Genomic DNA, 14,926 nt, shown 5'->3' with positions numbered 1-14,926 from the left:
TAGTCCTCTCTGTGCATTGGCTGCTCAGAGCAGGAGTTAGTGTGGTCTTGAGCCAACAACATTGGCCTTCTTATTCCTTATCAGTAAAGAGGGGGAAGGCCAGAGCATCTCGGACCCCCGTTCTGGTAAGCATAATGGACACCCTTCATGCTCTGGTACTCTAGCTCGCAGTGCTGCACAGGACAGCTCTGAAGATGCGTTATGGTAACATTCAGAGAGTGAGTTGTTGTTTGGTTGGGTGGGTGGTTAGCATACTTAAAGACCAGGGCTAGAGAACAGTGGAGACAGGATTGAGGACAGTGGAACCCTTGAGATCATGGCCCTTAGCAGCCGCCCTTTAGGCATGAAACTAAAATCATCTCTGCATCTCAACTTTCAGCCAAGAAGTAGACAACCCGAACAACTGAACAACAGTACTAGTGGGGGGTGCACTTCCGGGAATAATCAACTGTTTGAAATCAAAAGGCCAGCGTTTCCCCAAGAACAAAGTTCATTAGGCAGGAAGGTTTAGGAATGGATACTAGGAAACATAGGTAGAAAGTGGAATGGACCATGTTATATTTTAGAGATTGCGAACAATGACATGATGCACAATGCGTATGAATTGTTGAACGGAAATAAAGCAATGTATTACTTATTTAATGAAAAAGTATTTTTTCTCTGTACACCTTTACCCAATTCACACTCAAACATTTAAAAAAGGCAAAAAAGCAAAGGAGCCTTGGTAGCCGGTGTTTAACTGCTCAGCTGTTAACTGAAAGGTCAGTGGTTCAAGCCCACCAGCCCCTCGGCAACACCGCGTTTTCATCGTCTGCTTCTGTAAACATTTCCAACCTCACCATCACTGTGCTGGCAGTTCTACTTTGTTCCCATGGTTGCTATGAGTCAGAATCAGCTCAATAACAGTGGGTTTTAATTTTATACCCTGAAGAAATAAATGCAATGTTGCATTTAGTGTGAGATCACAATCTAGATTGGTCTTTACCTCCCAAGGTTAAAAGCATACAGTATTTCTAAAGTGCTCTAGCAGACAATTTTCCATCATACCAGTGTTCCTGGGCTGCACTGAAAGCCCATGCATTCTACTTGTATCTGAGTTCCAGAGAAAGTATCAGTGCAGCCATCTGGAATACAGATTAGGATTCTAGGGGGCTCCTGACACAACTAGCGCAATGAAAGATACAGTGTTTATGGATAAGCTGATAAAAATGATGATGATGTTAATAATAATGATTCTAATCTCTCTGGAATCTTCTGGCTTATAAACCCTTTTGTCCCCCAAATATATACGTTGTCTTCAAATAGCAGAACCATTGGGGCAAGCATTAATTTAAAAAAATGTGGACAGCCAAGTGAAAATATGACTGACATCTTCAGGTAGTCGTGTCTATTTGAAGCTGTTTAGGGAGAGAAAAAAAAGAGAGAGAAGGGAAGCAATAATTTCAGTCACAACAGAGAAGCAAATAAAACTAGCCCCAAAGTGGAAATGTAAGTCAACATTGTGTTAACCATGAGAATTCGATGTGAGGTGTGAGAGCCCTGACCCTTTCTCTCATTTCTGTTTCTCACTCTGGACAGGTGGCAAATCTCAAATTCCTAAGGCAGCATGATCTTTTCTCTATTCCGCTGGGTTTCTGACAATCTGTAAATCCACAAGGAAACACTCGCTGATTTGTAAGGGCCGTCCTTAACAATCTCATGTAAATAGCATGAAGCTATCAAAATAAATAACTCATGTTTCAAAATAAAGAACTCATGTTTCATATTGGCTTTATTCAGTACCAGAGAGCAAGTCGACTCTTAATGGTAAATATAAACTAAGAGCACTTGTTTGTAAAGATAAGTCTGAGCACTCTCTGGGCAAGGGGCACTTGCTTTGGGTCCAAAACTTATGTAGGCACTCAAGCGATCATTTATCAAGATAAATGGTAGATGAGTGTTTTTTTATTTGCTTGTTAATCATGATACGAAAATAAAATCCGTGATACACAAAATATCAGAATTGTTAGTGAAGATAAGATTAATAGTGTTTTAATGCTGGTGTTTATGTAAGGATACCAAAATATAGGCAATAGCAGCCATTTATGGGAGTACTTTCAATGGATCAGGACAGTACCAGGTACTTTACAAGCATTTTCTCATGATACCGTTCAGAAGGGCCCTATTTGCACTATGCTAAGTCCAGATCTATTTGATAATAAGCCATATTAGAGAAGAGTTCCTTAACAAGCTCCATAAATTCCATTACAGTCCATTTTGTCTTTGTTAAATGCATCGGTTGAAAATTACAATCCCTTTATTCACAATGATCATTTTAGACACGCAGCTTAAAAAGATTAGCATTAACTTAAAAAATAGTATTAGCATGTTTATATCTATTAAGCACCATTGCTTTGTGGTCTCCAGATGATGGTTTTATTAAGTATACTGCAGAAGGGGAAAATCAAGGATAATTATAAATTATAAGTACATAATTCATTGGGATAAAATGGTTTTAATGGGATAGATATGGAATTACCTATTTCCTCAAGAAAATAGCAAAGAGGTTCTGATTAAGTCCATAATATAGTATATATGAAATTCTGGCAAAACGGATGGGGTATATTTTCCTTTCTGAAACTACTTTGATAAGAAATGCATTACAAGCTCATCAGTTTGGCTTCCTGTTAACAAAGAGACAGCGGCCGTCTGGATCATTCTGGATTCACAGTGAATCTGCCACACCAGGTATCCTCCAAGGAAAGGTGTGCAAGTGTGACAAGGGGCAGATGAATCCAGGAGTTATTGTGCAGAGGTTTAAATCTATGCGGCAGCTGACGGTTGAAATCATCATCTATATATCGCTCTGAGCTAGCTGGGGAAAGGTTGAAGCTGTATATTTTCAACATATCGAGTCTAATGGTTAATCTGTTGTCTTGTACAGGGTTCTTGCAGGGTGGACTTGCAGCACACACTGACAGCTTTGAGGAATTGCTCATGGTGGATGTGGCTCGCCTTGATTCCAAAATACTGGGGAAATGAATCTAACTTCGTTTGAGATGGAAAAGGGGAAACGCGACTAGCTCATATTCTCACAACCAAGAGAGCCAGGGGAACTGATAACCAGTTGGGTGACGGGGAAATTAAAGCCATTAAACTACCTTCACCCCTCCTGACCGCTCCGACTCAGTGCCCTTCTAGTGGGTTCCATATGTATTTTTGTTGTTTGGTGGTGTTGGCAGGCTGGAAAGAGCATTGTCCCTCTGGACAATAGAAAAGCTAGGAAGCTGTGAGCAGGTGAGGCAGAGCAGGAGTTGGTAAATATGTCTCTGTTGTGGGCCAGATAGTAAATAGCTGTGACTTGGTAGCCGTGGGTCTCATGCAGCCACTCAACTTTGTCATGTGTCGAACAAAAGCAACATTAGGCAATATGTAAACTCAGGACACGTCATGACTGTATTCTGATCAAACTGTATTTATTGCCACTGATATTTGAATTACAGAGAGTTGTAATGTGTTGTGATTTTTTTACCAACCACTAAAAAGCCATTCTTAGCTCATTGTCATGTAAAAGCATGTGTACTACCATAGTTTACTGACCCCTGAATTTGAGACTGAGTCAGAATGGACGTGATGGCAGTGCGTTTGGGTTTTGTTTTTGACCATGAGACAGACAGACAAGGACACAGGAAGCCAACTGGTAGGAGTAGATCTACCTTTCAGTCCCAGAGCAGTTGTAAATGGTTGGCAGTGAGGTAGAGAGAAAGAAAAGAAAAATTGTTAAAGTGATCATTTCTTTCACACTCCTGTATATTTTCCCCAGGTTAATTTTTTTTAAAAGAAAAAATATTTTAATTTTCATGATCTACTACTTTTGCGTTCCCCAAACTCTGTAGCAGTGATTCAGGGAAATTCTTGCAGTTCTCATTTCAGTTATGTATCTACTTTTGTAATTGCATTGTTCATATCTCTATCTTGTTTCTGATACACTAATTCCTACTGATCTTTACTTGATACTTTTCTTTGCCTTTGAGGCAATGGAGACAGTCTGTTTTAAGACCAAAAAAAAAAGAAAGAAAGACAGACAGAAAAGAGCCCAAGACAAAAAGATCTCCAAAAGGAGTTTCTATCACATATTGAGCAGGGCAGAGCACGGGGCAAGTTATTAAGTGAAATCTAGTTTTTAGTGAATGTCTATGAGTTGAAATTCCAGGTACCAGTATTTTCCATGATTGTAGGACTTCTCCCAGGATCTGTACAGAACATGGAGTATGTGGTGTGAGATGGAATGTGTATGCACGATCGGTTCTTTGATATATCCAATTTGAATCCTGTAGAGCATGGCATTCCAGGTGATATGGATTTCTGTTAATATATTTATATAGGATTTTTTCTCTCACACATGTAGTCTTTCATTACTTTGTATTGATGGACTCAAACTTACACAATTCAGGTTTCTTAAGCAGTGAATAGAGCCAGAAATATACCCTGTGATTAACTTCTACATAACCTATTGTTCCTTAAATTCTCCCTCACCACTCTCCCATTAGCTCCACAAAAGCTAGAAATGGAAAAGCTCCAACAAGCCTCCCCTTCCCTGCCCACTCAGACTCCTCCCTACAGCCTCAGTGTGTGGATGCGCGCACACTGGTGCCAGTGAAAGATGGGCTCCTCGAAGAGACTTTTCTATTTTTAATGTACATAATGACAGATTTCTTTTTAGCATTTATCTGTTAGGTTTTCCATATATAAACATACATACATATATATACATGTACACATGAATGTGTGCCTATATGTGTAATTGTCTATATGTGTGAATATATATCCATATATTTCATATTTTTCAGCAAGGGGTTACCAGATTATCTCGCATGATACTGCATTTGATGGAGGGATTATTAAGTTGAAGAGCATTGTATAGATTTGGAGCCCCTGGGTGGTGCAAAGGGGTTTGTTGTTTATCAAAGGTTAGCCACTCAAGAGCACCTTAGAGCAGCGGTTCTCAACCGTCCTAATTCTTCAACCCTTTAACGGAGTTCCTCATGCTGTGGTGACCCCCAATCATAACGTTATTTTCATTGATACTTTATAAATAATTTTGCTACTGTTATGAATCATAATGTAAATATCTGATATGCAGGATGTATTTTCATTGTTACAAATTGAACATAGTTAAACATAATTGAAGCATAGTGATTAATCACAAAACAATATGTAATTATATATTGTGAATTATTTGTTTTCCGACAGTCCTAGGCAACCCCTGTGAAAGGGTCGTTTGACGCCCAAAGGGGTCGCAACCCACAGGTTGAGAACCGCTGCCTTAGAGGTACCTGAGAAGAAAGACCTAGAAATCAAGTTTTGGAAATCAGCCATTGAAAACCTTGTCCAGTACAGTTCTACTTTGACCCACATGGGGTTGCCCAGAACAGAATAGCCTCAAGGGCTACCATTGTTGATAGACAGATAGACAGACAGATAGACAGACAGACAGACAGACAGACAGACAGACAGACAGACAGATAGATAGATAGATAGATAGATAGATAGATAGATAGACTATATGTATATATATGATATTATCATTTGGGGGTGTGCTTTTGAGGAACAGCATCCTTCATCCTTTCATTATCTATGTCCTAGTATTTATTGACCATTATCTTTCAAAATTAGTTTTATATATTTTATCTCATGGTTGTTAGATCTGAAGCTCTCCTCTCAAGTATATCTTTCACTTGGGCTCTCCTGAATGAATCCTGCTGGGATATGCATTGAGCTGGTACCTCCTAGGTCAGCAGTGCAAACCCTAGCCATTCCCCAAAAGAAAAAGGAGGCTGTGTGTGCTCATTAAGACTCGCAGTCTCAGAAACCCACACAGGTGTGGTTCTACTCTGACGTATAGGATCACTCTGAGTCGGAATTGATGCAAGAGCAGTGAGGTGCTATGCTTTGTTGTTTTTTGCTTTTGTTTGTTTGTATGCCAACTGACCCCAGGCACTGAACTTGGCATTGATGTCTATTTCTAGCTACATTTAACTGCTCAATCTTCTGATGAATATATGGCTTTCCCCACTATAGGATACATCTCAAAATACTTACATAGTTGACCCTTAAACAACATAGGTTTGGATTGTGTGGACCAATTTATACATGAGTATCAGCTTACAACACGAAGATTATCATCTTCTCATGGGCAGTTTGGCTATCCGTGGGAGGGTTGCTGGAGAGAGGAATTGTGCACCCAGAGATGATGAGTATCACACGGCATTTTCAGCAGATATTCACAACACCTGAGCCCACCTTAATAGCAGGAAGAAAAATAATCCTCATAGAAGTCGCCCTGTGTAAGTCAAACCTATGAGGCTCAAGGACCAGCTGCAAATTATATGCAGATTTTGAATCTGGAGGTGGTTGCCATGCCAATCTTTGTGTTTTTCAGGGGTCAACTATGTTACCAAAATTTACACAAAGAATAATTTACTTGGTATGATACATAATATTATTGTTATTTTTTGTTTTGTGGGTAAGGAAACAGCCACACCTTCTCATGAGGCCAGCTTGTGTTCCATTCAGCAAGGGTTCTGGTAGTCCATGATTGACAGACCAGGAAACATCCCTCAGTAAGACAGGCCCCACTCTGTGTTCCCACCCAGTGAGCTTGGTCTTGTGGTCACACTGCAAGACCGTGAGAGGTAATGAACCCAGACTTTCTGGTGAACATCCCTTCTGAATATAAGAAGTCAGATCAGTATGGGTGTTTAATCCATTGTGAATTAAATGTTCCCATATACCTGTGTTACTCTGAATTACATGGGGTTGATTTTGATCAAACATAAGAAATAGAAAACGGACTATATAATCTCAATTCCAGCATTTCCCCCTCTCTTCTTCCTTTAAAGAAATATCCATAGGCTCAGAGACAGAAAGCACATTTTCAATGTGATGGATGCTTCAAGGCGATGCTGTGCATCACCCTTTCTTAGAAGATACAAACACTTGGTATTTAATGCAAGTTGGACAGTAGAATCCCAGCCGACGTGACTGACCATGCTATTGGTTGGGTCTGGCAAACAATAGTTTCACATTGAGGGTTGATGGCTTCGAGGAAGAGGATGATTCAGTAGGATTCCGTTGTGTACACTTTAGCAGATAACGGGTTTGATCCAGCTCTAACATGAGTTTTTTGTGTGTGCTTGTGAATATTATGAGAAGAGAACTTCATATTTTTCTGAAGCTTATTGGCCAACTTCTGAATTTCCACAAATAGCATCCTTGTTGATATAGATTTCCATAAAAAGGCAAAAAAGAATGCCAGATGCCATTGGGATAAAGGAAAAGAAGAAACACCTGAGAGAAATTTCTAGTTTAATTTAAATGCAAGGTTCTATTCAATGTTACGATTGCGTTGGGACTTTTATTATGAAAATTGCCACAAGGATTAATTTCTATTTTCTTTTTCCCTTATTGTTTGGCAGTCAAGGTTGAAGCCAGATCACGCTATCCCAAAGACCCATTTGAGTTCAAGATTGCACCTCCCAAGTCTGGGCTTGTGACTGAGTCAGGTGAAGGAGTGCTGGAACAAATTCCCATGTTCAGTCACTACAAAGTCTGGTTGTGCTGGCTGTGCTCGCCTGTACCCCTCCACATTCTACTGTCACGTGCCTCGCTCACCCGAAGAAGAGCGATGCACTACTGTGGCTTTAGCATGGGCTTAGCTTTCTGGGCAGCAGAACACCAAACAGAAAAGCTATAGAGCACACTAAAGAATCATTAGAGCAACTGGACCCCCAGTGAGCAGCTTGCTCAAACCTTCACAGGAAGGCTTGTTAGCTAGATGCTTTTGCTCTCAACCCACTTTGCACGACTCTTACTCTTGAGTGATTGCAGTGTGGATATGCCAGTGCTAATGACCTGTTAAGTGTATACAGATGTGAGCTTCTCCAGATGTGGCGATTAATAATGGAACGGAGATAGCCTGTTAACTCATGTTTATGGGTTGTTAGCCTTTTATGACATTTCTGAATTTATTTGCTTTGAATCTTTTTTTTTTTTAAACTCTAGCCAACAAATACACCTTTCAATGCCAGAGGGCACCATCCTGTAGACTCGGTTGGGGAAATAGGGAAGAGAGAATGTGCCCTAGGCTTGAGCCAAGTGCTGAATCAGATCACATGCTGAAGTAGGGAAACTGAAAGTTGTAATCATTGCCCTATCTTATTCTTAGGGCCTTGTAAAGAGAGCCTAATGAACCCTTACACGGAGTTGGCAAACTTGGTTAAAGCAGAAAAAGAAAGGTTTTTTTTAAAGCATTATCTTTAAAAAAAAAAAAAAGAAAGAAAATATGTGATCATTTTCAAGTAAGCTCAGCATTGTAGCCGGTACTTCTGGAAGATGCTGCCTTCCGTTTGCTGGCAAACAGAATGCCAATGAGAAGCTGAGTAAAATGTTGTTACAGATGTTCGACTCTTGCATTAAGGCTGTTGGAATTACCACCACATCTTAAATCAATTCCCAGAACATTGTGTGGAGGTTATGTCATTGAAATAATGAATCCTCTTTAGTCAAGTATAAGCAAACATGTTAAAACATCATTGTAACTTTAAATTAGACACCAGCGTAAACCAGGGGATCTGAAGCCTCAGTAGACTTGCCTGACATTTTTCTAGCACTGAGTCTTCCCAAACTGTAAAACTGTTAGATGCAGTGCCTATTAGACAGGCGAGCTTTGGGAAGTTACAACAGTGCATTAAGTGTTACACTTAGGGATGTGCAAAAACAAGCCCTTGAATTTTATGAGTACTTAGAGACTGGATAGAGTTCAGCTCCTATAAAAATTCCATGTTGGATTCCTGAACTTGTTTGTGTTTTAAAGAAGCTGGTAAGTAAGTCGGGATTCTGTCAAGGATCATATCTTCATGGGATTTCCACAGCAGGAAGGCAAATGAAAAAGCTAGAGACAGAGGTGTAGTATAATTAGCCAAAGAGCCCGTTAAATGTAGGCCGGTAAATGTGGGTTGTCATGAGGTACTGGCTCATTACTTCAAGACATTTATCTTTCATGAAAGTGAGTAAATTTGAGTCTCCCTTTTAATTCAATTTTTATTCTTCTCATATAGTCACAGAAACCATGAAGTGAAAATCATATTTTATAACTTAACCAAAGTTTTCTTAGATAACTTTATTTAAGTACAGAAGTAGAACCCATATTAAGATAATAATTAACTATGGTTTATATCCTACTTATAAGAAGTGATCACTACTTCTCTTTTGGGATCTGTGCAAGATGTGATGTCTCCATTATACAGCTTTCACAGATTTAAGCTGTAGACATTTTCCCCAGCCCTTCAGGGACCAAATCTGCATTTCTAGGCGGTGAGCACAAGAGGAAACCTTTCTTTGAACACACGTTTCATTTAAGAGAACAAATCTCAGCTTAAATGCAATATGATCATGATGGATGATCTTTCTGAGTGCAATGAAAATAAATAGTTTCCTTGCATTGAAGCAGGCAAAACTTTACCCCCCAAATAAGGGGTTTCCCTGGAGCTGGCTCACGCGTATTGACTTGCAAGGGCTCCAATCTAACGGTTGCTCGACGTAAACATAGATAGTGGTGAACTGCAGGATAATTGGCACTTAACCCAAGAAATTTCAAATGGCGACAGAAAAGTTAGGCAAGGATGTCCAACAGGAATGCCAGTGAGGATGACAGCCGTTCACATTTTTAGTAGTATAGACTGATTATATAGTTGCATAAAACCCTGGTAACATCTGGCGGCCCTGATCAAGCTAGCCACTAGAGTTTAGATAAGACAAAAGGCCTTTGGGGTCTTTTATTCTAACCATAAGAAGGCTTACATGAAAGAAAACGACAGATCTCACAACTTCATCATACAAATGCACGTGCACCCAAAGCACACCACTTATTCCACCACGCTGTCCAACTCCTCTGAATCACCTAATGACGTACACCAGTTACCAGTGTCCACTTTCAGCGGTGACCTTGGAGCTAATGCAAGACTTTTTACCCTGTCCTAAGAGGGAGCAAGCACAAAAGTGTATTCATCTACACCTGCGTGTGTGCACAGCGTGTCCTTTGATAGGAAGATGATTTCAGGGCAAGTTCAGAGTGCTTATTTGCTTGCATATCAACTTAAAGACGCATATTAGCGCAAGGTGTTTTTTCCCTAATATCATTTTTGTGGCTTGTGTTTATCTCCTTTAATCTTTTAAGTGCTGTTTAGTCTCTGTGTGATTTGGTCTGGATACTCATTTTTGATCATCTGTGATGTACTCCGAGCCACTTGCCTGCCTGGCGCACTAAGTGGCTGATACGGGACATCGGACGAGTAGGGTCAGTGGGAAAGTAAATCAAGCGGGGCATCTGCAGGTCTTTGCCTTCATCGCTCCTGGCGTCCCACTCACATCCCACACACGTGCTTTGTCCCTCTCCCTTTGTCAGCAAGGAGTAGCGAAGTCTAGATTGACGGTAGTAAAATAGGGGGATATATTAAGCGTGATACAACTAGTTTAAAGGTTCGTTGGTTTTTTCTTTTTAATAATCTCTTCAAAACTGTTTACCATAGCATAATAAACATATTTAAGGTTTTTCAGGAAAGTGCCAGAGAATGTTCCAATCCATTTCAGACTCATGCCAATCACAGATAACAGACATATACTCAAAAATATGGCTTCAGTTTCAGACGATTGCAATAAAGTGAATATCACAATAAAGTGATTTATAAAGTTACAAACTGTTGTTGTTTTCTAGTGCATATGAACGTTATGTTTACACTATATGTTAGCCTATTAAATGCACAACAGTGTTATAAAAATGTTTGGAAAATGGAATAATGACGAGAAAGGACACAGACATTAAGTAAGCACATGCAGTAGGGAAAATGGCACTGTTAGACTTCCTTCAACCTTCAATTTGTAAAAAACAAGACAAAACAAAATCAGTGTCTGCAACGCACAATAAAGTGGACGGCAATGAAGTGAGGTGTGCCTACATGAAGCTTCTTAGATGTCAGCGCTGCTAATATTTCTCTTCTCAGTTCAAGGTAATTGCTGTGTACTCTGAGTCTCAGGGATACTTGCTCCCAGTCTCTGTTGCAGTCAACTCTAAGAATCCAAGGATCTTGTTTTTCCTTCTTAACCTTACAGCGGTAGCCACACTGGTAGGAAATGGGAGAGGAAGTCTAAGATTTTGCTGCTGATGTCCTGGGGTGACAGACTGAGTTTGCACCGACTAATTATCACGCTCCTCTGTTTTTAAAAAGCATGATGCAAGCGAATACATCCACAAAGTTTATTCGTAGCTATCTTGGCAAAAGCAGTGAAGTGTGCTGTGTTTTTTGTGAGTGAAGCTTCACCTTGCTTAGTTTAAACATTTGAAAATAGCCTTTGCTTTCCAATCCCTTCTGCTGCCTTCCCTGCCTCACCCCACCCTCGCTGCATCATCAAAGATAGTACTCAGTGGCCACCTCCTTCTTCATGTGGGTCCTCTTCCCCAACAGGTCTCTGTAACCAGTGCTAACCCCAGTGCTGCAGTCAGTTTACAAAGGATTCCCGTTGCACAGCCTTTACCTCTTAGGAGGCGGAGAGATAAGAGCTGAGCCGAGTTGGGAATTTGTGGGCCAGCATGTACCTATGTTCTCAGTCCAGAGAGACTGAAACATTGACTCTTAGGCCTCGAGTTCTTGCCCCTCTGGAAGGCTCTCTCTCAGGTACAGCCAGGATTCTGAACAGAGCCAAACACTGGTTCGTTTGTTTGAGCAGCAGGCTGGCCACCATGATGTCACGATTTCAAATATAACTTCTCTGATTGGGTTCTGAGAAAACTTTTGATTACCCAGCAAAGCAACATAGCCAAAACGAACACTGAGAATACAGTAGCGTGTGTCTGTATTTTTATATGCAAAGACATCATGATTTCTTTTGTGCTTGTGGCAGGGATGTTCCCAAACCATTCTGGGCTCTTCAAAGTGCATGTTTGAACAGCTGCAGTCAATGGGGCTGCGCTCCCCTTTCTGAGCTGGCCTCTAACACTTGATATCTGTCAGTGGTCCCCAAAAAGACAGCCATGAATGATGAGTGAGTGAATGAGCCACGAGTGCGTGTGTCCTTTGATATCTTACCTGTGTTTCACAGTCTGCCTTCACACTGTTCATAATCTCATGAGCTGCCTGTATTTCCAGTTGAAGATGAGCAGCCGTCCACGCTGTCACCCAAAAAAAAGCAACGGAATGGAGGCATGCGGAATTCACCCAACACCTCGCCCAAGCTGATGAGGTAAGGAGAGGGGTCCCACGCAGAAGGGCTTCCTCTGTGCAACTTCTCACCCCCCTTTGCCTCCTCCCCGAGCCTGCCCAAGCCCAGCTTCTGCCTCCACTCCCTCTCCAGTTAGAACAAGACAGGGGGAGGGGAGCTAGATCATTAGATGGCTTCTTAAAGGCTGGAGTATTTATTCTGTCAGCTTGTCAGCAGTTAATGATAGAGCTGAAAAAATTCTGTCATGAAAAACAGTTTGAAAAGCTGTTTGAAAAATACATAGGCTTTAAAGTCTTAGCTGTCACCGTGTCCTGTCTGTGTGTAGTCCCTAAACAGCAGTGGCACTAATGACGGCAGGAACCAATCAGAGGGACTCATGTGGTGAGTTTGCCTCTGGCAAGTCTCCTTCTGCTGGAGTCTCTCAGAGGACTGTTTTTTGTACTTAAGGCCATATGTGAGATGTATCATCACAATCAAAAATGAACCTGAAGATTACCTTCCTTTTATCCTGTCGATTGAAATCAAATTTCTGTTAATTGATTTTGACTAATAAAGAAAGTCTAATAATCCATGGACTTGCCAATGCAAAGTTCAAAAGTAATCCAGTTCTGTGCAGGCTAAAAGCAGTATTAATTATGAAATACAGCGTGTTCGCTCTCTCTCTTTTTCTTTCAAGTTGATGGTTCTTCTAGCAAGTGGCAAGTAATACCAAATTTCCTCAGAGCTTTACAGGCCCCTACCCTTGGCCAATCCATCTTCTATCACCCCGTTTTAAAATGTTTTATCTTTTAATCATCTGCCTCCCCCACTTGCCCAACACCACGCACAAGTTACTATTGAGCCCATTCTGACTGTGGTGAGCCCCCACAACACCGAGTGTGTTCTTGCCTGTCACTTTCACAGAAGTAGATCCCAGACTTCTTTTCCCACACTACTGCTGAGTTGCTTCAAACTGCCCACTTAAGGGCAGTCTCGCCCAAACGGTTGACCCAACCCGTTAGTAGTCTTGCCCAAACGGTTGACCCAACCGTGCTTCTTTCTTGTGCTAGCACGACTCTCTAGCAGCCTCAATGAAATAGGAATGATTTTCAGATTTGTAGCCAATGGTGACGACCATGCCCCTGGAGACACCTGCTGTTGTGGCTCTTGTCCTCTTCCCATTGCCATTGGCCATTGCTTCTTGAAATAAAACAACAGGTGCTCTTCTTCTCCGGCTGGTTTTGTAATGGCATTGCAGGACCAGCGCTCCCACTTTTCTGGGATAGGCAGAAGAGGAGCCCTCGGTTCTGTGCTTCCCTGTGAAAGATTCACTCCTTCCCCTATGACCCAGTGTCCTTGTTCAATGTTTCCTTTAAAACCCTCTGTCCTCCCCTTTGCTCAGCCTTGCTGATTTACATGCTTGTTTACCATTTATGAGGAGTGATAAAATGTGCCAACTTCCAGCCTTCTCATTTTTACGATGCCGTGCATGTGTCAATTACCTACTCACCTTACCGAATGCTTATAATTTGATCCACTTAAAGTACAAAAAGAATCTGTTTTGCCTAAATTTAGAGAAGCAAATAAATAAATAAAGAGAAATCGGAAAAGTCTCCAACCTTTCGAGCCAAATTCCCTGTCCCCGTTCGCTATGTAAAGTGTGGCTCGGTTCTTTGATCTCGAGTAAGACTCATTCCGAGGAGTTATACTGTTTTCAAATGCTTCAAAGCTGTGTCAAAGTTTTGCTGCTTAAGGGTACTTCTTTATTCTGTTGGCTCTTGGGCACCAAGATGACAGGTCTTCTGTATGAGGTGGAGGTTTTTTCAAGTCATAGCCTTCAGCAAAACATCAAATTACCAAATCCAGGGTACCAGACTTCTACACAAATGCCTTCCTGTAGATATATTATACCATATATATTAAATACTTTAGTGTTACACGCTACATTTTATGTGCAATAGAAAGTGATGGTTTGAGGTAGCCTTGGGGGGGCTTTTTTTCCACAAGCAGCAAAAAAAAACCTAGTGTATACCATCTCAAGCCTGGTTTTTACAGGATTTTCTGCCTGAAGGCCTTTGTAAATAAGTAATGATCAACAGATTGGCTGTGGGTTTTTGAAAAGCATGCCTGTGTCAGTTTGCATGATGGGGGAGAATTTTCAAAGTAGATCCTGCTTTCATTGCCTGCCCGAGAGGGACTGAGGGAAGCAGTCATCCTGGACTGGAGCTGTCTGTTCCCTGGTACATCAGAATTGCTAAACAAGGGGCAGGCGGTGAGCCAAAAACTTGCAAATGGCCGAACTCAGCCTACTCAGGTTGGTGCCTTTGGGCTGTGGCTGCAGCTGCGGTGGCCATAGCTACCGTTGCTGGATGATTTGGCCACACCCCGTGGGCATCTCATCTAGTTAGGAAGTCTAAGCACGCCTCCTTTATCGTGACTTTCTGTGTCCCAGGTTCTGTACACAGTCTGTCTCACATCACCCCCCATTGGTGGTGGTGGTGGTGGTAGCTCCTGTGCTGACATGGTGACCCCCCCGCACACAACAGCGCCAACTGCTGCCCAGTCCTGTGACATTCTGCCATCAGCTATAGATCAAACCATTGTGGTCCACTGGATTTCACCGACTTTTAGAAGGAGAGCTCCAGGCTTTTCTCCTAAGTCCATCTTTCTCTGCAGTGCCACCAAAACCTGT

General features: G+C 41.5%; 1 protein-coding gene across 1 annotated transcript in view; it reads left to right on the top strand.

Moving 5' to 3' along the window:
* The window catches only part of KCNMA1 (potassium calcium-activated channel subfamily M alpha 1), a 1,099,869-nt gene that overhangs the window by 945,490 nt on the left and 139,453 nt on the right, over positions 1–14,926 (top strand). The window contains 2 exon segments of the mRNA XM_045291187.1: positions 7,458–7,544; positions 12,183–12,276. Coding sequence (XP_045147122.1) covers positions 7,458–7,544; positions 12,183–12,276 — 181 coding nt within the window.

This window comes from Echinops telfairi, unplaced genomic scaffold, assembly GCF_000313985.2.
Source record: "Echinops telfairi isolate 266 unplaced genomic scaffold, ASM31398v2 ScPeMD7_70;HRSCAF=299, whole genome shotgun sequence".
NCBI lineage: Eukaryota > Metazoa > Chordata > Mammalia > Afrosoricida > Tenrecidae > Echinops > Echinops telfairi.
This window is presented reverse-complemented; position numbering and strand designations above follow the sequence as displayed.